Genomic DNA, 22,842 nt, shown 5'->3' with positions numbered 1-22,842 from the left:
TGTGTTGTTTTGAATAATAATTTATCTATCTAATTTCTGAATGAAAAAACAACTAATGAAAAGGATGGCCAGCTGGGTGCAGTAAGCTCGTATCTGGCAAATAAATGCATCTGGACCAGGCTCTGCAAAGGATCTGTGTGCTTAGCAATTTGGAGGTTCCCTAAGAGTCAAACACAGTTGTTCTTCAATGCCCCTGAGGTCTTGCTGCATTAGGAGTAGATATCAAGTCTAGCATATCTCTTTATTTTGATCTGACTTCCTAGAATAGAGTTGTTTTCTTTTTTGATTGAGGATGTTTCAAATTCCATAGTGAAACCCGCTCCTATCGTTTATTCACTCACGTTCTAGGACTAAGTCTCATGTTTTGGCCTTCAGAAAGTGTGTAGCAATGCAGCAAGGAGAGAACTTTAATTCCCTTGTGATTTACCTAGTTTCTTGAGCAGAGTCTGCAGTCTATCATCCTTATTGAGGATTTAATGAGACCTGATCCCTGCCTGTCTGCCTTAACAGCAGGTGCAAGCCTCAGAACAAGAGGGTACGATCCGTTAGCAAGATTGCTCACTTTGGTGTCATGTATACACCTTAAAAAACATCACTCCTTGGTATGAATGTAGAAACCATTTAAAGGACACAGTTTATATGATTTAATTTATCCAGGTAACTTCTATCAGTTTTTAAATCTTCATATGAAAGTAGGGAGGGAGGAAGTTTGTATTTGCATATTGTAAAGAAATCTTGAAATGCAGGCCAGAGTAGATGTATGACAGGACAGTGTTTTAATTACACACTTGGAGTGGTAATGTATATAAGTTTTTTTGTTGTCGCTGTTGTGAAACGCCTGGTTTAAAATTTAGCATAGCTGTTTCATCAGATTTTAGTTTTTCATCACCTGCAGTTACCTACAGACAAGAAATATTGAATAGTAGCTTTATAAAGTAAGATGGCTTAGTGATACAGTAAATACTGTATCTCTTTACTACTGGCATGCTGAGTCCTGACTTTATTGCCCTCTGCAGTGGAATCTTGCTGACCTTAAGTAGAACCACGGTCTGGAACAGTACAGTTGTAAGTCCTTTCTTTGTACAACACATGCAGCCCCTCCAGCACTTACGGAGTGTCCCATAAAAGTATGAGAGTATGCTGCAGTACAGTTAGATGGTTTGCATGGGGTATCCATTATACATAATACTAGATAAAAGCTAGGGATCAGCAGCTTTGTGAATATAAAGAACCTCTTCTGAGTACTGGCTAAGATCACATATCTGTGCTTTTCCAGACCTGGGGAGTTACATGCCTGATAGTTATGTCTGTATTAGGCCTGTGTGTCTGGAGGGCACATTGTAAATGTAAAGCTTCTGTTGCTGCAGACTCCCTCTTTGGTTCCAAATACATTAAGAGACATCTCAGCAGTATTTGATCTTGAACTTGGTCCTACTTATGAGTTCCAGTGAGTTGATTAGGATCTTCGAGATCTTTTTGTTGAAGGTTGAGTGACTAGTTTCATCCAGGAAAACTCAGCAACTTTTGGCTGTGATTTCCGCAAAGTTACTGGGGGTGGAACACCTTTTATTAAAGCATGGCTGTTAAATCTAATCAGTCCTCTGTTGAAGGCATAATGCTTAATGATAACGTAAACTATGTTAACTAGCTGTTGTCCTGTGTAAGAAGGAAGAAAAATTGCTTCATCTGATGAAAGTCATGTACCAAATAGAATATTAAATTGTTCTCTCGTTTTGCACTCCTAAGAGAACTTGATATAAAATTATAATGGTGATACACACCTTCATTGCCCAGAGAGTAAGTTTCTGCTGCCAGATTATGTCCTTTAGAAAGGGTGAAAAAAATCCAAACCACAATGTCCAGGCATTCATTCCACAGTCAGAAGAAAAACATACTTTGTACTGTAAAAGACTAAACAAAAACCTGTTTTTCATTCAGTTAACTCCTTATCAGCCTTGTTATTTTGGTGAAAATTAAAATTGGTCCTTGAACTGTTAAGAAAATTTTAAAAAATAATTAGTGAAAAACCTGAATGACTGATGGGTTGAAATATGAATTACACAATCTTTCATTTAATTTCTTTATTAACATTGCAGTAACAAAGTCCCCTTTTTTTAACACAAGGTTCACTGTAAAGAGAATCTACAAATGTTTTTAGTGCAACTTGGTTTGTTTTGTCTTCTGCAGAAAACAGTGGTCTTTCTCCAAAGCAAAAGTATTTTTTGCGGTCATGTTAATGTCAGATTCAGGAGTCTTTGCAGGAGTTCAGAGCTGGTCCCCTTTGGGGTCTTTTTGGCAGGTTAACAGCAATTTTAAGAAATACGAAAATTAATCTCACTCCTGTCATTAAAGTCTGCGAATGTAGCAGCACATAGAAGCAAATTACCTTCACTATGTTTTAGCATGGTTGACTTTCACACTAAAACTGTCAGTGTTACAGATTGATGGTAGTTACAGTCTTTGGAAAGAGGAAACAACTGTAAAAGAGTAATGTTTGTAGCAAGTCAAGTGTGGAGGTGTTATCTCAAGTTCTAAGATCACTGAAGTACTCAATTAGGAGATGACTACAATATAGCTTGTGGAAAAGATTAATTTTGGACTTGTGGTTGTTTCTTTTGAGAATGGATATTGAGTTCTTAAAAGAAATGGGTATTGTGTTTCCTTGATTATGGAGTACATGATTCATTGTTGAGACCTAGCTTACTTTCACTTGTGAGGTCTGAATTCATATTTGAGTATTGTCACAGCTTAGTATTACTTGTTAATTTTGTAAAAGTACCAAAGAACATTGAATTCATACCTATCTTTGCCAAGGAAAGTTATCAAACAGAATTTTAGAAATCTCTCATGAGGACTGTTTTCTGGTTTTGGAGGAAGACAAACTTAAGTGTCTTCATGAGAATACTGCCTGAAATTTAGTGTGGTGTTTGCACGATTGCCCATGAACAGGGCTTTATAGTAGTGTATTGGTGATCAAGGGCTCTTCACATCACATTTGGAGTGTTAATTATGTCCTTGTTTGTAATGGAGTGCTCCTTAATGGCAAGAACCATTTCTCTCCATAATGTTGACTTGTCCTGTGGCTTTGAACATAGGTTATTTATTCTTTGCTGGGGTTTACTCATGTGCAGAATTAAGTTTTACATACTTCTTAGTGTTGTTGCAATGCTTAATTAATATTTATAAAGACCTTTGACATCCTGTGATGAAAGGAGCTCTGCAAGTGTTCAGTGGTGGTATTATTTTAATAGTGAAAATACAGGAGGAGTCAGGAGGATACCAGTTTTTAATTCAGAGTGAGCAATGGAGTCATTCTGTAACCTTGAGCAGGTCATGCAGTCTCTTCTTTTGTAACATATCCTGGGAAAGCTGTGTTGTACAGCATGTGTTATTAAATGTCATCCTTCCCTCTCCCAGGTTAATTCTAAGAGGTGGGGGGAATTAAATAAAAGCACACAACTTTAGTGAGCTGCTAAACATAGCAGTATTTGTTAAGGAAATAAATCATTAGAGGTGGCAGAGGTGAGAAGGCAGTGGATGTTGCATTGGCAACATCGAAGGCAATGGCAGTTGCATTTCGGAGCCAACACCAGAACCTGAAGATATGTTACCTAGTCATAGACCAGACTCAGTTTTGTCTGTTACAGATCACTCAGGTGGGTTCAGTATATACTGTGCTTAACTGCAGTTTCACTGAAGGGTCTCCATATAATCTTTATTGCATTCTAAGAACTCACTAATCCATGGTATTTAGCTGATAAAAAAGTTCTTTCTTCAGGCTGTATTTGAATTTTTGTGATTGCTAAGATTGATAATCAGCTCTTGTAGCATCTTGTATTTGGTTATTGCATAGTAATATAAATATCAACCCCTTGTGTGGTTTTCCTCTCAACTGACAGAGGAAGGTTATGATTATATACTGTCATTAAAATTGCAAGATACTGAGGAGCTTTTGAAAAGTACACATCTGTTTAAACTTAGCCAGCTAGCCATTTGTCTAATTATATAAAGCACAGTAACATCAAATGGAACTCTTTGCTCCATGTATGCAAATACAGGGTTTCAGTTTTTTGCTTCATGCAAGATGCTACATCTGCATTTTACTCACTGCACAGAACACGTAAGTATGGCTTAAAACAAGGGGCTTCAAAACTGGTATTTAAAGTACTTCAGGATGGTAAAAGACTTGTCCAGTGAATTGTGAGGCATAGTTGAATATAAGTGCTGGCTTGTGCATGTGCAGTAAGGTGGATTCAAATTGAAAGCAACTGGATATTTGTCCTGCTTTATTGCAGTCTGGTTGTACAGCTTGTTCCTGAGGGCTTTTTACTTGCCTTTAGTCCTGCTTCAGCTCTCAGCTCAGCTGGCATAAGGATGAAGAGGAATACTGTGTCTCTACTGAAGATAAGCAGTGGTTTTTAGTCTCCAAGAACAGCAATTAAAAAAAAACCTCCATTCTTCATACAACCCTAGTTATAAGCCTTAATTTATGGAGCATGCTTCGCAGTAATGGAACATTAAGAATTTACCTGTCCAACTCCAGCTGAATATACAGAACCTATACAGGTAGATTTGTTTGAAGATACCGTAATTTGACAAGATGGATACAGCATTTCCCAGACCTGCAAAATATGTTACTTGCTTTTCCTTCTGCCCTTAATTTGGATTTCCTGATATGGATCATGACAGTCCTGAAACGGAATATTTGCAGGAAGTAACTGAATGAATTTTCTTACATGTTAAAAATAAATATTGCCTCAGGTAATAACTGGAGTGGAAAATACAAACCTTAAATACCTTTACCAAGAAAAGTACAGAGTTGTTTGAACTTCTCATACATTTAAAAAACAACCTTAGCTTGCTGGTTCTTTCACCTTGACCTACAACCAGTGAATAATAACTTTGTGTGCCAAACCTTGTTCTTAACTTCCCACTGATAAAATTAAATACATTCTTCCTTTAGTAGTTTGATTTAGTATAATTAAAATAATGACTTAAAGTTTGATAAATGTTATTTTCATTGCTACAGTGCCCTGAAGCACTGTATGTGGAAAATTTTACAATATTACACAGATCTGGAGGTATGTAATATACTTGTCAGGCTGTTAAATTGCATGAAGTATTTTGGTTTTTATAACATATAAATTTAGAGTGTTTCTTTGGAAACTGGTAAGAGTAAACAATTAGATTTCTTCTAAAATGAAATATAAATTATACCACTATGAATCTGTGATGGTATCCATATAATATCCCCAGGCAAGTAGAATTCAAGCACTTCATCATTCAGTAGAAGCTGCCTGTAAGGAGCATTACTCTGTCTGGGCTTGGTTTGTTGTTTTGGGTTTTTTGATTTTTTTGTTTTGTTTTGATTTCCCCATGCTGTAATTTAACTTTCACTAAGTAGCTTCACTTATATTTGAGTTTTTTTCTTGATCCCTTCCAAAATGCCATACCTTGAAAGTTAAGAAAACCTCTAATATTTTATAGTATGTTTAAAAACTACAGCAAATAACACTGTTAGGTGGTATTTTCTTTATTTTCAGCTTCCCCTAAAATTCTGTCTGTTATCTGTAGATAATTTGAATCTTTACCAGGATGGCTTTTAAGTCTGGGTTTTTTATGACTGAGAATCACAAATACATAAAAGTGGGATTATATTATATAATATATATATTATATATATAATATATATTATATATAATATATATATATATATAATATATTGTGGGATCCACAAAATATTAAGATTTATTTTAAACTTAACTACTTCTGTTGTCACAGTTTTTGTTTAATCTGGTTTCTTACTGTCTGTATGGCCTGTGCTGGTGCCACAAATTATGGTCTGCCAGAAAATGTTCCATGTGATGAAACTGTATTATGCCTTTTCACTGTTTTTCCTGAAATGTCACATTCTGACATTAAAACAAGTATCATAATTGTTTTGTGTACTGTGGCATAGTTACCATAGCAAACAAATTCGTTTTGTGGGACTTTTTTTAGTGTTAAAAAATAATTCTATTTTTGGCATTTAAGACAGAAGTTTGTAATCTAAGAAAATACAGAGCTGCTTTTGTTAATTTTAAGTTTGCACCGTAGTCAGGAGTTAGCCTTTGCTTCTTAACTGCAGCCAGAAGATTAATAGTAAATATTTTTTAATAGCACTTCTCATAGATACCTACAAGAATGCATTATTAAGGTGACAGTAATACTCACCAACTTCACTTGTATCACAGTTTGTAACCTGTTCACAGCTGCAGTGAGGCATTGGCAGAGCTGCCTGTAGAGATTTGAACTTGACTTGTGGAATTGATCTGGGCTGCAGAGTGCAGTGATGTACTGATCCAGACCTCAAGTGGAGGGTAGCTCACTTAAGGGTTCCTGTTGCAGTTCTTCTGCAGAGGACATACTGTAATTAGTTTCCTGCTTGCTGGACCACTGTGTACAGAAATGTGTTGGTTCTGCTCTAAGGTAATACATTTTTTTGGAAAAAAAAATTAAAATAATAAAAAATCCGAGACTGCGTTGCCAGTCAGTGGTACAGAGTTGGTTCTTCCCCAGTGCAAAGTCCGCTGTCAACTGGGCAGTGTGGTGCCCTAGGGAAGTCAGTGCTGAGCTGATGATGTTCAACATCTGTATTAATGACCTGCTCAGTTGGGATGGGATGTACCCTGAGGACATTTACGGATCCTACTAAACTGGTCTGAGTGGTCACTGGAGGGTAAGTTTGCTGACCAGGGGGAACACAGTAGGCTGGAGAAAATGGTCTCTTGAAAGTTTACAATTGTAAGTGGAAAGTACTACACCTGTGTCAGAATAACCCAGTGCTATAGCATAGGTTAGGCATCCACTGATTAGGAAGTGGCTCTGCAGAAAAAGACCTTAAGGTCTGAGAAAGAAAAAGTAGAATGTGAGTCAGCAGAGTCTCCTTGCTGTTAAGAAACCAACCATGTGCTGTATTAGCAAGGCTGTAGCCAGTGGGTCAAGAGAAGGGATTCAACACTTAAAAGTCCATTTTTGACATAGTGTATCCAGTTTTGGCTCTCATAAAGGAAAGACACTGACATATTAAATGACCACTAAGATGATTACTGTTCTGGAGCACATCTTGTACAAGGAGAGGCTGAGGGAATTGGATTTGTTCAACCTCCGAAGTAGAAGGCTATGGGGGTAATATAACTACTGACTTCAACTACCTAATGTTTCTCTATGCACAGTGTGGTAGGTAAAATGTTCTTTTTGAATGGTGTAGTGAAAAGGTGTCTCATATGCAAAGGAAAGTTCAACTGCAACTCCCTCAGAGTGGTCATCTCTCCAGAGCTTTGATTTCTCACACACACACAAGTGCAGAAATGAAAGGACTTCACTTAATGGAAGACAGAAGTATTTTGCCAGGTTGTCTGTCATCTACTGAAATTATGGTGTTACTGAGAATTAGGGTTTGAAAGAGTACATATGACCAGGATAGATCATTTGTAGTGGAACAGAGATCTCAACTGTACTTCTCAAGGATTACCAGCCAACTCTTCCCCTGTCAAAAAAAAATGGACTTGTGCCTGTAAGGGAGACAGGTTCTTCCTTGATTTTTATTGTGGTAGGTGTTACCGTTTTGCTGGTCCCTGTTGTTTGTCATGCATTCGTTTCTCTACATAGTTTTTGTGGCTTTCAGGATGGCAAAGATACTTTTCTTGGTAAACAGTTGTAGATAGTGGAGCTTTCTACCTGTGAGTAGTTTTTAGAGGAAAGGAGGAGTTTTTGATAATCACATAAAACCTTGAAGTCCTGAATAGAGCTGTGTCTTGCTGAAGGAATGTTCTGATATGATACATTACTGGACATCTTAATTACAGGTGGATTTCTAACCTGTTTTGCCATTCTTGGGCTATTTTTACCACATTTCACAGTTGTCTAAACACACTTTATCTGTGTCTTTGGTACACATGAGTGTGCATGCTATGAAATAATAATTACTGGTCTGCAACAGCTCTGAAGTGTTTGAAGACAAGTAGAGGGGAAAACTTGCTCAGTTCTTAGCATTCTAGGACTTCGACTATAGCTCTGCATATTAAAAGTTTCCTTCTTACCAAATGGCTAACATTTAGGAATTTCAGATTGTACCTGCAAGTCAGTTTTTAAAGTATATAAATGATATAGCTGGAAAGAGTCATAATATAAAGGAACACAAGCAAGAAATACAGAATATTAAAAACATTTCAATTCTATCTTTTTAACACATTCCAAGGATTTCTTATGAACAGGAGACTCTTAGAACTGAAATTTTTGACACTTTCCCCCTTCAGTTGCTGACGAGTTGAGAGCAAACCTCCTTTATGAGCATTTGTTAATGTATTGTATGGCTTATACCATCCAGTTCTTTAAAGTAAGCAGCCCTTTATGGTCAGAGTTGGTTTCTTTCTATTAGGTAATCCATTATACACACACACACACACACATATGTGTGTGTACATATATATATACATAAAATACTCCACAAAGAATTAATCCTACTCTGTTAACAAGTGTAATAACAACCTATAGGGAATATTTCTTTGCAAAAGTGTACTTCTAGCAAAGTGGGTTTGCTGATGTTTTAAAGCTGGTTGTTTTCTACAGCAGCGTCAAATTACTGATGTTTTGCTGCGATAAAACCATATCGGTTGTGCCAGATATGCTATTTAAAGTACGCAAATTCTTGCTGTGACGCTGTTCTGGTTTTCAGCCAAAGAGAAGAAAAAGCAACTTACTCTAACTCCTTGAAGAGGAGTAATCTTTTTGTCTTTTGAAAATGCTGCTTTACAGAGCACTTCTGCGAATACTTTCTAAAGTCTGTCTATTTAATACGTGGTGAGTGCATATTATGGTGTATGAAATCCACAGCTTGCCTTGGGAGAGAGAGATATGACACACTTTGGTCTTACACTTACACGTGTGTTGAAAATATGGAAGTCTTAATTTCATACTCTACTGAAGGGCTGAGTTCTGATATCTTGATTTCACTTACATTCAGAAAGTGTGGGACAATCATCCTTTCACTAAGTGGTCAATTTTAGCTGCCTAGTGTACCCCTTACATCAGTACTCAGTTGTTTTTCCTTATAAACATCAGGAGTCATTTGGCCTAAAGTAATTTCATATTCCATTATTTTTTTCCGTTCAACCTAAAGACTGACTTTCTAAATGGCTATCTCCTCTGTAACCAGGTTTTGTATGGCTTATGACTGTCTAGTCTTTGCATGCAAGTATTGTTTAACAAGAACGGTGACTGTGATGTTGAGCATTTTAACATTTTTTTATAAAATGAATTAATCCCATTTTGACTCTTTTGATCAGCAGGATCGTAACTCTTTATGTGACTTAGTCTAGTGGAAGTAATTTTACCTTTAGGAATTTAGGGTCTGTCAGCCCTGGGATTTATTCCATGCTGTGTTACATCTTGCTTCTGTTTGATGTTGTCTTTAAATGTGCTGGAGCACCCTTGCGTGTTTGGACATGCTGTACTCTTCTCATGCTGTTGAAATAATGGAGCATGTCTGCTAAGTGGGATATGTTAAATGAAAGTGAAGTGGTAAGGATTTCTATGCTCCAGTAGCAGTGCATTTAATTTTACTTCATTTTTAGTCTCTGACATGCAGCTTCTAGATATAATTTAAAAGCTTTCATCCATCTGGAGCATCTCAACCTGCAGATTGCCAGTGTTTGGTGCTGCAGCAAGAGGGGTTTGTGGCTCAAAGAACTCGTTTGAGAGTTGTAGTATGCTGTTTGTTCATTGCTCACAGCCCTTAGTTCTAATCAGCTTATGCTTTTTAATGCATTTATATATGATTACTCTTATGCTGCAGGGTAGTACTAATAAAACCTGTGTTACAGTTAGGAGAGTTACTCAGGTGCAGGTGACAATGCTCAGGTAACATATGCAGAGTATGGCATAAAGGAAAGGACTAAATCCAGTCCAAAGGAAATATTCTCCTTAATATATTAGAACATCATAGGAGTCTGTTTCAAAAGCAAATACTCTGCTTTTTGCTAGTAGATCCTTCGATGATACAGTTTTCCCTGGGTGCTCTGTGGAGAGATGTTGCAATATAGTAAGATGCAGTTGCATTCAACTGCAACCAGTCGAGCATGTTACTTGGAAAGGAGAAGGTTCCTTGATGCCTGTGCACGCTACTTGTGGTGGTTATCTGATAATACTCTAGGCCAGTTCCATTTACAAAACAGAGTTGAGTGCAGGGCTCGGTATGGTCCAGGTTAGTATTTGTGGGTTCAATTTGCTTCCCATATGATAAACTGAGTTGCAGAGAAGGCTCAAGCAAGAGAAGGTCAGGGACAGAGCCTGATGAAGAGAAATGAAGTGGAAGAAAAGGAAAAAAAAATATTTGTCAGTGGCAGCAGCAAGCTGTTCACGAAATAGCAGTGTTGAAGACATTTTACTTTTCTCAAAGAGTTTTTGTCCCTGTATCGATTGAGAGGAGCTTCTGTCTTGGAAGTTGCATCTGACCTTGAGCTTGCTATAGAGGTGTTTTGCAACACATCTGACACACCAGTGTGTGATACCAAATTCTGCTGATATGCAGGCTGTATAATTTATCAAAATACTGTGGAAACTTTCAGAAATGCTGAGAAGCTAGGTGCTTGTAGTTAGAGTTCACCAGAAATAGTTCTTACTTCAGATCTTGACCAAAGTTGGATACCTTACTGTAGATTAAATTTCTGGTTTAGTTCCTCAAGTTTTGAGTCCTTTTGTCCATTTCTGAAAGATTGGTCTGATATCTTGGATCACTAGAGGCCTGTCTGTAAGAAAAAGTATGTGAATAGCTCAAGTGTTGCCTCTTAAGTGAGACTGGTCTGTGCAGGCAAATCATTCTCTCCATATGATAATGGCCTTTTACTCTGGCTAGTTATGGCTAAAGCCTTTAGGGAGGATGTAACAGTTATTAACATGACCTTGTAGCTATATAGATAAAACCTGTTTTGTTAAAAGTGCTACTGATGCTACAAGTGTAGTTTCAGAATTCTGTATGTTCTGAATGAAGATGCACAAGTTGACTCACAATTTGGAAGCACATTTGTAAGTCACTCAATGCTTGTTATGCTGTGGAGAACAGAGTGCATCTACAGAAGTTTTACTGTCTCTCCTGTGCTGTGTTATAGTATAGCTAAACCAAGTTTACTGTAGTGAAATTAAGTGTAAAGTATGAGGTCAGGAGGAGGGAAGATGACTCACAGTACTTGTATCTGCTCCACACCTTCACCTCTGAGGAACTTTCAGACTCTCACACTGTTCTGTAGATCTGAGGAAGGAAATGGAAGTTGCGTGCACTAAAGTGCCATGCTTGAGTTTCTAGGAATTTTCTTTTCTTACATTTTGCTTATAGCTTTTGTGCAGTTTTAGTTTGAGGGTAACTTTATAGGGTTGTGTTTACAGACTGATGGCTCTGTGTGATGCTTTATCTCTACCTATCGAAGTGTGTTGGCAGCAGATAGTGTGTAATATGTAGCACGTCATCTCGCCTCACAGTTCAGTCTGTGATAGCAAGAACTTTGAAGACAACTTCTGTCCTTTCCCCGTGCCTCAAGCCCATAATGTTGCCAGAACAACTCTTTTTAAAATGGAATTTTTTGGAAAACTGAATATTAGAATTTTGCAGGAAATTAACAATTTCCAAAGCTGGTAAATTGTTTTGGGGATGGGCACTTTTCTTGAATGTCTGGTTTTTCTTCTTTCTCCCGCCCCCCCTTTCCCTCCCCCCAATGAATGCTTTGATAACATGGACTTCACAAGTGTTGTCTGTTTTGTCTCTAGTTAACCAGCTGAAAAAACTTCTTTTCTCTGAACTGATTTCTTTTGACTTAGCCAGAAGAGGTTATTATAAGAACTTAAATAAGGTATTGAGTGTAATGCGTCATAGCTACTGGGTTTGTTAGGGTTTTTTTATGAATAAAATAACACTTTGGATTACAACTTTCTTGTAATTTGTAAGATGTTAATATACCTTACTTTTAAATACTTAAAATTAAAATCTGTATCACGCTTCTTAAATATTTTTCCGTAATGTTGATTCTAAGATTTTAGCAATTAGGTCATATTTTTAAGACCAAACCATGCTTTCTTGAAGAAAGCTGAAGTAAAAAGCTGACTGCTGATTGCTATTTAGCAAACTTCCTCTTCAGGGTTGTGCTGTGTCTCTGTTCCCATTACTGTGTGCTGGTAACAAAAACCGGAACCACACCCCATTGTATTACTCTAAATTCACTCAGTTTGGAGTTGATGGGTTTTCTGCCCTTGTTCATCTTCTCAGTGTAAGCAACTGGTTGCTGGGATGTACATGATGGACCCCCCGGTTTTCTTGACCAGGCCAGGAAGAATTATCCTTTGGCTAATGAGAGATGGTTAATAGGCAGCTGCAAGTTAAACTTGCTTCTTGCATAGAACTGAAAAAGGAAATAATTGACCATAAAACAAATAGTAGTGAAATGTGTCAAAGGGTAGAATCGGGAAGATGGCAAGTGTGATACCCCAAACTAGTAATAAGCTATTTACCCACTAATACAGTGGTACTTTTTAAACGTGTCTGTAGTATCCATTCTTGCTCTGCCCTTTGGGGAGTATATCTTCATACTTCCTACTTGTTTGTGAGGTTTCACTTGGCGCTTTGTCAGAAACTTGATGGTCTCGTGCATTTGATGTGGCCCAAGTGTTTGGATAGATCCCTTCCACCTCAGTAGAACTTACATGAATTGAAGCCTAAATACAGTTTTGGTAAATAAAGTAGCCTGAGTATTGGTTGCTGCTGTATTATGGTTGTTGTTGACATGCCCAATGGAATATTAAATGTGCGTCTCTACTAAAAGCAGAAGGGGAGGTTGTCATGCAAAACAAAGGACTTCTTAGCAGCCTTAATCCGTATAGATTGGAAAACAAGGCAGCAACTGTGGCAATCTCTATGTCCTAAATTTACCACAAAGGCAGACCATAACTAGGTGATTACTTCCAGCTATGGATCTTTTGTCCTTGACTCTTTGTAGTGCTGCCTGTCATTGTAAGTCATAGGTTCAGCTCTGACTTTTTTTTTTCTCATTCTTCTCCATTCCTGCTTTTCTGATCACAAAACTAAAGAAAGTTCTTTTAAGTAGAAGGTTGCATGTGTGCCAAGCAGTTACTGGAAGTCATTTTGTATTTTGATCCTATCGTTTTTCAGCACCTCTTTCAACACAGTTCTTTAAACTTTTGCCTGCTGCAAGAAAATTTTTTGGAAATAGTGTTCTTGTAACTGGCACTGCAGCCCAAAAGGTATACGGAACTCGACAGTGCAAAAGTAGTAAACGTAATTTGAGGTTACAGTAACTTTGAAAGATGAGCGTGTCACAAGAGAGCCTTTTCATGTTGCTTAAAATCTGTGACTCAAAGGAAACAAAAAATTCTGTCTCTGTGCTATGACAGACAATTCAGAGTACACTAACCTCCCCAGTCCTTCAGTGAAAAATCTGCAAGGCTTTTCCTTGTCAGAGTTTAGGACTGGGAAGTGTGCTTTGACCTTTTACTGGGAACAGAAAAAGCAAGGACAAATGTGGCTTAAGCAATACCAGACAGAGTGCATAAAGCACTGTTCCATATGATGTGGAACACTTGCCTGAAACTTTGCTAAAAGCAGAGTGAACTTGCCATTGTGTAGTAGTTGCATTTGGTGGTAACCTCGGGATGTTGTTACTAAGGGCTCATCTTGCCCTTATCAATTTTATCAATGCATGAAGAGAGAAAGCCTAACTTTAGGAAACCAGGAAGACTATTACTCTCCATAGAACCCTTTGTCATTAAGAGAGTTCTTTGAAGACCTCAGTCAGGAAGCTATTAATACATAGTATCTCAAAATATTTTTGTAGAAATCGATTAGCTGTGTAAATGACACTTTGTACACTGGCTTGGCAGTGTCTAGAGAAAATGAAAACAGAAGTATTACCTGTCCCATATAAATGCAATAGAAGGAAAAGTCTGAGTGATGTAACAGCAAAGCCAACTCAAGTCTAAGCTTTTTAAACTGGTCAGAAAAGAGCTTTGGTTTATGCATAAATACAAGAAACAGTTCAGTACTGTTATAACGTGCAGTGTTGTTTGTAATGCTGTTCTGTTTTTTGTAAAATTTTCCTCTGAAAGATTGTGGGTTATCCTCGTTAGTTGTCTCCCATTTGTAGGGTCTCTGATCCTGTCCCTTATCTGTCAGATCATCTTTTTATATTAATTGTCTTTTTCTTACTCTGTCCCTATAAAAGGAAATTACTCCAAGTAAGCTGGAAACTTGGCCTTAAATTTATTTTTAAGAAGGTGGAGAGAATTGGTTAACAAAAATGTGATTCACCATAGAAACAGCTCAGCCAGTAGCATGTATGCAGTAAATTAACTATTTCATGGTACTTTCATATTTGATACAGAACATAGCAACAAGATGATAGCTTGACAACAATAGCAGCTGCAGTTTTTTTCTTTTTTAAAGAATGTTCTTGTGTAAAAAATAGATTCCCCGGAAACTAATTTATATTACAAGTTTCATCACAAAAATTCAGTGGGTGGGTACAATAGCCTAGAAATTAAATTAGAGATTTGTATAATAAATGATGGGCTTGATTTGATGTGACACTTCTAGTCTCTTACAAGTGACATAGCTGCAGGCAATAGAATAATCTCTTCCCCTTGTGAAGATAAATGTTGTATCAGACCAAACCATCTTATACTAAATTACAACTTTCCATTTATTTTTTTTTTAACCATATGAAAAGATTCATGAGAATCTTCGTTAAATAATAGCACAACCCAATTATAAGGGTACTTTAGCCAAAACCTCTTGAATATATTTTCTACTATCAGGCATGTAGTTAATTTATATAGGGAGCTGCCATAAGAGATCTGATCTGATTAAAGGAATTTTCCTTTGTGCAGCATGTGGTGTGATTTTGGCCATACTGAGAATGAAGGTGCGTTTCTTATCACAATTAGACTGAAACCCTCAAATGGAAATAAGTATGATAAGAGGAATATAGTTGCTTGGCTGCTTTTCTTGGGAGTGAAGAGGCATACAGTACCTGTGACTCTTACACAGCTTGACTGGGCTCATATCATTGTTTTTCGTGTTTTGGCAGAGAGAAGGAGCAAGAAAGGGAAGAACAGTTAATGGAAGACAAGAAAAGGAAGAAAGAGGATAAGAAAAAGAAGGACTCTGCTCAGAAGGTATGTTTTGATATTTGAATTCTTCTATCCAGCTAAAATGTAAATAGTATTGGTAGTATTAAGATGCCAAATTGTTTGTATTAGAGCTTAAAAAATTGATTGCTTAGAGTGATGCTTCAAGAAAGAGTATTTTTGCATCATTTTTCTGGAACTAAAGTGTTTAACTTGGACATTTCTTCTCCTTAGGGTGTTATTGAAGTAAAAGAAGTTTTTTCATATAAACTATTTAAGTTACTTAATATGGGCTCTTTTGATCTCTCTATGCAACTCCTGCTGGTTTGAGGTGTTTGGGGATGGAAATACTGCTGGGCCTTTGCAATTCTTGCAGTAAAATTGACTAAATATTTTCTAGAGCAAGAACTTTTTTTTTTTTTGGTCTTTTTCAACCCTTAAGGAAGTTTACATGAAGGAGGTTCCCTTTATTGCTTCCATTTTACATTTTCTGTAGCTAATAGCACCATTACTGAAGTGTATCGGTCCAAGTCTGAGCCATGGAGAATCGATAAGTCACCGAAAATTGGTTTTGCTCAGAAAATGGGTTTGAAACTTGGTGTATTAGGTCTCTATTTTGCAGACAAGCTAGTAGGTTGTTCTAGGAGTTGACATATGAACAGCTTTATCCATGCTTTTTACTGGGAAAATCCTTTCTGTCTAGTTCAGATGCAACTCTCCTGGAGTGAGTCCAGCAGAAGACCCCTAAGGTGATTAAGGGACTGGAGTATCTACAAATGAGGATGGGCTGAGAGTATTGGGACTGGTCAGTGTGGAGGAAGGAAGGCTTGGGGGATCGTACCAACCTCTGTAAATACTTTGTGGAAGAGAGTAAAAACATGGAGGCAGACTCTTCTCTGTGGTGGCCAGTGACAAGGCACAAGACATCATGCACATATTGACATTCTACTTAATCGTAAAAGGGCTTCTTTTTTTGTGCGTGTATGTGACTGGGCAACCACTGGAACAGGTTTCCCAAAGAGGCTGTGGTGCCTCTGTCTTTGGAGATGCTGAAAAATATGTTGGATATGACCCTCTGCAGTCTAGTTTTGATGACTTTGCAGAGTTGAGAAGACTCTTGGGGCCAGGTGGGGAACAGCAGTGGGAACTGTGGACTAGATTTCCAGAGGCTGTCCTTTCCAACCTCAGTGATTATGTGAAGTTAAGAGCAGAAGGCTTTACTTTCTTTCTGTAGTCTGTTTCTCAGTTGCTTCAGTAAGAATAGATCCTACAAAAGGTCATATTCTATAGCTTTCTGCTGAGGACAGTACCAGCTTCAGTTAAGATTTGGCTTACAGAGGGTGGTTTTTAATCTGTCTTTTTCACCATTTTGACTCTATCAGTTTAAATTAGAGGCAGATAAACTGCTATGTTTCTGTGGTCTTTATCCAGTCATTGTGTTGATACATTCTCAGTAATAGTGCAGAAGATCAGTAGCTACAGAATAAGGTCTCTTCAGCATCTTTTTGCCTCAGTGTTGCTGCTGTTTAATGTTCAGATAAAAACATATATGTAGGAACCAGGAGGAGGCAGACCTTGATGAATAGAGAGTAGTGACTTGAGGATTATGTGCTCATGTTCAGTGTTAAAAGGGAAAACTTCAAAAGGTTGTACTGATCATCTTGATAACAGTGCTGTGCTTACTGAGCAATTGGTGCTTTGAATACAAGATTTGCCAGCTTTCCTGTGTGGTCTCTCTCCTACTGAGTTATTCAGTGTTATTGGATGTTATGGTATTCTGCCAAACTCTTGGGAAGGGTGAAGATGAAGTAAGTTAATCTCCTAGAGGCTAAACTTAAGAGTAATACTTGGATATACCTAAGAATAGCAAAATCAGGCAACTGAATGGACAGAACATAAATGTGTGTGTTTTTCGTAGTGACTGTGGAGATGTTCACCAAATAAGCAGCAACGATTTGGGGGTGCCTTTTTCAAACAGAATTTGTATAACATGAAACAGTTGTTTATGTCTGGATCATTGGAAATTTTAAAAATAAAATAAAATAAGAAAACTGCTCTGAGAGGGATTGTGCAGTCAAATTCACAGCCTAAATTCCTGTGGTTGGTGTCCAGGGGGCTGTTTGGTAGCTTGTCAGAAGGCTGAGCTTGACTCCACCTTCTCATTCACTGTAGCTGCTCCTGACCTGCTGATGCTCATAGGTTGCCCTCAGAGAGATGACAGCTGTAATTCTGAGACAGTGACACATTTTTTCAGCTTTTGAATTTTAGACAAAACCAGATCATTTTGACTAGGACAGAGATGCAGTATAGGCAGAAGTAGTTTGGGGCTTTTTTTCCCTAAACCAAACTGTGGTTTTCATCTAGAATTCTTCAAAGATTTGGTAATATGGGGGTTTTCCAAGTAGACAGGTTACTAATTTACTACTTACTGTTGGCTGTAGTAAGCCTATCAGCATTACCAGAGTGTATTACTGAATAAACTTTTCCCTTTTCCTTTAGTAGTGGAGCATCAGAGTCAATTAAATGCTTAGCAGAATTTTTAACTGTGTCACAGAGGATGTACACATGATATATATATGGATTTTTCATAAGTGAAGTTGAAAATGAATGGCTTGCTACAGATGCCGTTTTGGTACAGGTGCATTTTTATGATCTTGGAGACTTTTGGATTATGTAATTCTGTGAAGTTACAATGCTTAAGATTCTTTATTACAGTGAACGTTCTACTTCACATGTTGCAGTTTTCATCTTTGTAAAGTAAATGATGCCATAGCAATTCAGTGCAGTTTGTCCTTTTATTCTTTACCATACAAAGGAGTTCTGGCTTCATTGATTTCAACAGTAAACTGCTTTCTACTTGTGCTTTCATTATGCTATACTGTCACTGTGTGCTTTCCAGAATTATGGACTAGTTCAGCAATTTCTTTTAAGAATAGGTGTCATAGAACCTGACACATGATGATCTTTAGGGTTTTTTCATTATTGTGCAGTGGAACTCCTGATGGACAGGTTCAAAACATGCTACAATACACATGATTCCAGAGAATATACCAGTGGTGTGTTTGTCTCTACAAGCTTGAAATCCTCTATGCCGAAACAATGTAGAAGTACAGCAAAACCCATAATGGGTATGTTGGCCAGTGTGAATGCTCATTTCACTAATTAACTTCTTGTTGCATTCAGTAGATTTCCTTTATAGGTGTTGTTGGTACTTTCTGTAGTTGTGGCAATGAATTCAGTAAGGTTTAGGATTTCTTCTTGGAAAAGATTTAAAGGGAAAGGTGAAATGGGAAGATGGCAGAGAGACAGGCTGCTTATTCTGGTTATTCTTGCTAGCCCCAGCAGTTCTCTGCGAGGATGGATACTCTCATAGAAGGAAGGTGTTGTTACATTTTAGCTACAATACTTCATCTCCAGAACCGGAAAGAGCTGTAGTGCTGTAGCACATGTTTATTTGTGCTTTGGAAGTCCATGTTTGGGCTGAGGAAGGGCACATGAATACTTAAAATCATCATAAGTGAAGTAATTACTGTTTCTGCATTGGGCAAAGGAATTACAGGAGTTGTAGCACTTTGGAAAACTTATGTGTGTATAACGACAACTACTGTTTAGACTTGTAGTTCGTCAGCTGCCTTATATTCATTCAACAACAAATGTTGTTCTTGTGCTAATATAATAAGGTTGTGATTTAGCACAGCCTGTTCAGTGTTTGTTTTGAGGTTCTGAAAACTCTATTTACATTCTTGCTCTTAATTTGCAGGTCACAGATCAAAAAACCAAAGGTAAGAATCTTTGATTCTAAGGAGTATTTTTATTGACCTGAGCTAAGATTCAGACCTTGATCAAAACTGTTGGAAAAGGAAGGGAAATTACGAGTCAAAATGAAATACTGAAGATGAGTATTCAGAAGAAATGAAAGTTACGGTGATTAAAATAGAGAACCTGAAACTGTTCTGCTCATATGTTGTCAGCATGAAAATACTTGAAGAAGGAATGAGGATTGTGGATAAGATAGGTTAGCTGAAATGCTTAGTTCTGCAAAGGTGCTAGGCAAGTAACCGAAGCTGAAACTGCCTGTACAAATTGAAAGAAAGACCAGGAAAGTACTACTTCTGGTGAGGTACCAGAAAGGGTAAACATTACTTTTTTCAGAAAACTCAAGTTCAAGCACATAGAAGTCCAACAGATAAGGCAGGACTGATGCGTGAACATCCTGAAAGTTAAGCTAAACAATTTAGCTGATGTAAAAATATATTTAATCTTGTTTTGTATATCAATTTTCTGCAAATTGTGAGGGAAAACTACCATTATTGACAGAAAAGGACTAAGGTAATAACTTGATTTTACAGCTAACAATACCTTTTTGGCGTTCAGGCAATGAAGCCTTTATAGAGAAATCAGAAAAGCCTTATACCAGTAAAATGTGGATAATAATGCATTCATGTTGACAAAGAGAGGCTCACTTGTGTTGATCTCGACAGTTTTAAGAGTAAAAGTTTTACTGATTATTCTTACTTTGCTGGGGAATGGTTTCTGGACAACACTTTCTTATATTAATCTTCCACAAAGGCTGGAGTAGGTGTATTAAATTTTCCTTGCCTTTGGAGTCTGATGTCTGAACACCTTCTAGGTGACTGGCTAAACATTTTTTACTGTGTTTCAAAAAAGCACATGGACAGTGTAAGGGGTTATGAGTCTAGAGTCTCTAAGAGACTCAAATTTTGGGTGGTGCTAGCACCTCAAGGATTTGTTTGTGTTTTCCTTCTTCTCCAATACATAATAGCCCTCAGAAGGAGCTTGTCCTTGCTTATAGGGGCACCTGGTGACCCACTGGGAAACTTTAAGCGAGCCCAGTACAGTCACTGTATGTACGAGTGCCTTGGGGGGTGAGAGTCATTTATTACTGCCTTATTTAAGAGCAGTACAGAGAACTCAAAATTGTTAACTGAATCCAGGAGGAGGTGGGTTATTTCCCCTCTTTTTGTTTGTTTAAGCAATAGCTGTGTAGTCCAGTAAGTGATGCATAATAATCCAAAATACAGCTGAAGACAAGGGAACAGGGAGGGGATGCGGGACGAGTTACATTTGACTGCTTGTATTTTAAAATGACTCATTGTATAGGGTGGTATTCTTTGCCAACTTTACATTTGCAAGAAATTTTAGACTTAGAGTGAAATGCTTGCTGAGGGCACAGTTTCATCCTTGACTACAGAGTTGCACATGGAAGCTGAAGTCTGCTGCTACTGCTTATTCCTGCTTCTTTAATTAAATTGTTCTTGGTTGTTGATAAGACTGAAGCTGCACCATATTTCAGAGAGGAATTAAATAATGAAAGAGTCACAGTGAGTTCTTGTAGCTAACACAGGTTTAAGTGGAAAACCTTCTGATTTTCATTCTCCCTGTTTTTCAGTGCCCGAAGTGACGAAACCAAGTTTAAGCCAACCAGTGGCTGCCAGCCCAATTGGCAACTCTCCATCGCCACCAGTCAATGGTGGCAACAATGCCAAAAGGGTGGCAGTGCCGAACGGACAACCGCCAAGCGCCGCCCGCTACATGCCTCGGGAGGTGCCGCCGCGATTCCGTTGCCAGCAGGACCACAAAGTGTTACTGAAACGTGGGCAGCCCCCTCCGCCATCCTGTATGCTCCTTGGGGGTGGAGCAGGGCCTCCCCCCCCAACAGCACCAGGAGCAAACCCAAACAACGCACAACCAGTGACAGGAGCACTGCTGCAGAGCGACGGTGGGACTGCAACAGGCAAGTAACAGGAAGAGTATTAAGTGAGCAAGTGTTAGTGCGTGGCAGGAGAGGGATGACTAAAATTGTGCACAGGCATATCATTATATAATGAAACTCCTCCAGTTGCTTTTGGAGAGCAAGCTTCTGCTATTTTAGCACACAGACTTCTCTTGCTGTTGGCAGCAGTTGGTAAAATTTTTACTACTAGATTGAACAAGAAAAAGAGTAATTTTTTTCAAGTATGTTTTGTGTGGTTTTAATGGGTGGCAGAAATGATCCCCAACCAGGTAAACGCACTGCGTGAATAAATAGTTTTATGGTTGTCACTGAGTAGTTCTTAATAGTTCTTTAGGTTTCTTTACATGAATTTCCTATCTTGACATGTCTTTGTATCTTCTGTGTAGATGGTATAACAGATGTGTAGATGCCAGGTCTGTGAAGGGCAGATGTCTGTCACTTCTCATCTGGATGAAACAGAAGGATGGTCCTTTTCCTCCTGACTTTTTTTTTTTAAGTATTAATCTTGTTTTTTCTAATTATATAAGCCTTTTTATACAAATGGTGACTGTCCTGCTTTTACTTTTCCATTCACTTTGAATTTCAAAAAATTTATTGATTTTAAGGATTGTTTTATGAGCATGGGGAAGTTATGACTGCTCCTCAGTTTTTTATATCATTGGGGAATTGCAGTAGCTGTAATATTTCTTCTTAAATTATAATAGTAGAACAAACAAAATTCCACTCAAGATATCTACCTGTTAAAGGAGAGACTTAGGTGACCTGAAAAGTCAAAGACAACTTCAATTCTAATAATAAGAGTGTTTAAAAAAGAAATAATAAATACTTAAAAGTCAAAAGGAAGAAAATAACAATACCAGTATGTCTGAGTTTGCCTTTGAAAATCGTGCCAGATCAATGGGATGGTGATTTTTTTACCACAGTCTTGGGGAGCATAAACTTCTTATAGTTCTCTGTGGCTGAGAATTAAAAACAGAGGTAACGTGTAACTCTGTAATCAAGTACACTAGATGGGATGGTTGTCCTTATTAAGAAGGATTATAGGAAAATTAATAATGCTATTTGTTTTGTGGTTTCAGTATTTGAATTCCTTTGTAGCAAATCTCTACTTGACAGATTATTTATCTTGTCTTTGTTCACTATTTAATAACGGTCAGAGTGAATGTCAAACTGTAATGGCAAAGTTTTAACTAATCAATTTAAAAAGACATGTCTTAGTGATAACTGATTTTGATAAATCACCTGAAAAATTAAGGGGGGGGGAACCCCACCCTAATGTCTTTCCTTCATATATAAAGTCCTAGCATTGGTATACCTTCTGTATGCCTTGGTATACAGTGATTGTAGTAGACTGACTAAGGAGAAGTTGTGGTAGTGAAGCATTCTAAAAGTTTTCAAGATTTCTCATGAACAGCATTTTTTTTCGCTCTTAGGTGTACTATATGAGGGCCATTTTGGAGTTCTGTGTGATTATTTGACACCTGATTTGTTTTTTTCCTGAGGCTGAAATTTGATATTATGAACTCTCATATTTTTATATTTAGGTTGATAATACATTAACAACTAAGATGTTATATGGTTGTATTAGCCAGTGAGTGGTTAGTTGCTTTATCCTGATGTAAGTCAGGAGTGCCAAGAAAGGTACGGGTCCTTCAGACCTGCCTCACCCCATCCATATTTCTGCACTGTAATGCAGTTAACTGGGCTGGGGAGCTGACTTGTATTAAAATTATTCAGATTGTTCTTTAAACCTAATTTCAATCTGAGTGATTGTTACTAATTTGCCTGAGTATCAGTGGGAACATACATGCTAGCATGTGAGAGTAGGTGTGCCAGAGGAGTGGGAATGAGCAACTGGGCAAGAAAAAGGCCAGGCTGTCACTTAGGATGCTCCCTCAAAGTGCTTATGGCAGTATAGT

At 37.8% G+C, this 22,842-nt stretch overlaps 1 protein-coding gene across 11 annotated transcripts in view; it reads left to right on the top strand.

Moving 5' to 3' along the window:
* The window catches only part of TNRC6B (trinucleotide repeat containing adaptor 6B), a 140,269-nt gene that overhangs the window by 68,690 nt on the left and 48,737 nt on the right, over positions 1-22,842 (top strand). For 10 of the 11 annotated variants that reach the window (XM_050325262.1, XM_050325271.1, XM_050325268.1 and 7 more), the window contains 3 exons: positions 15,129-15,216; positions 18,929-18,950; positions 20,579-20,923. In XM_050325262.1, coding sequence (XP_050181219.1) covers positions 15,129-15,216; positions 18,929-18,950; positions 20,579-20,923 — 455 coding nt within the window. Of the gene's footprint in view, positions 1-11,558; positions 11,668-15,128; positions 15,217-18,928; positions 18,951-20,578; positions 20,924-22,842 lie in introns of those variants that run through there. The other variant, XM_050325267.1, reaches the window with a different exon arrangement.

This window comes from Myiozetetes cayanensis, unplaced genomic scaffold, assembly GCF_022539395.1.
Source record: "Myiozetetes cayanensis isolate MyiCay16 unplaced genomic scaffold, myiCay2020 scf3, whole genome shotgun sequence".
NCBI classification, from domain to species: Eukaryota; Metazoa; Chordata; class Aves; order Passeriformes; family Tyrannidae; genus Myiozetetes; species Myiozetetes cayanensis.
Note: the sequence above shows the minus strand (reverse complement) of the source record. Positions and strands in the feature narration are given on the sequence as shown.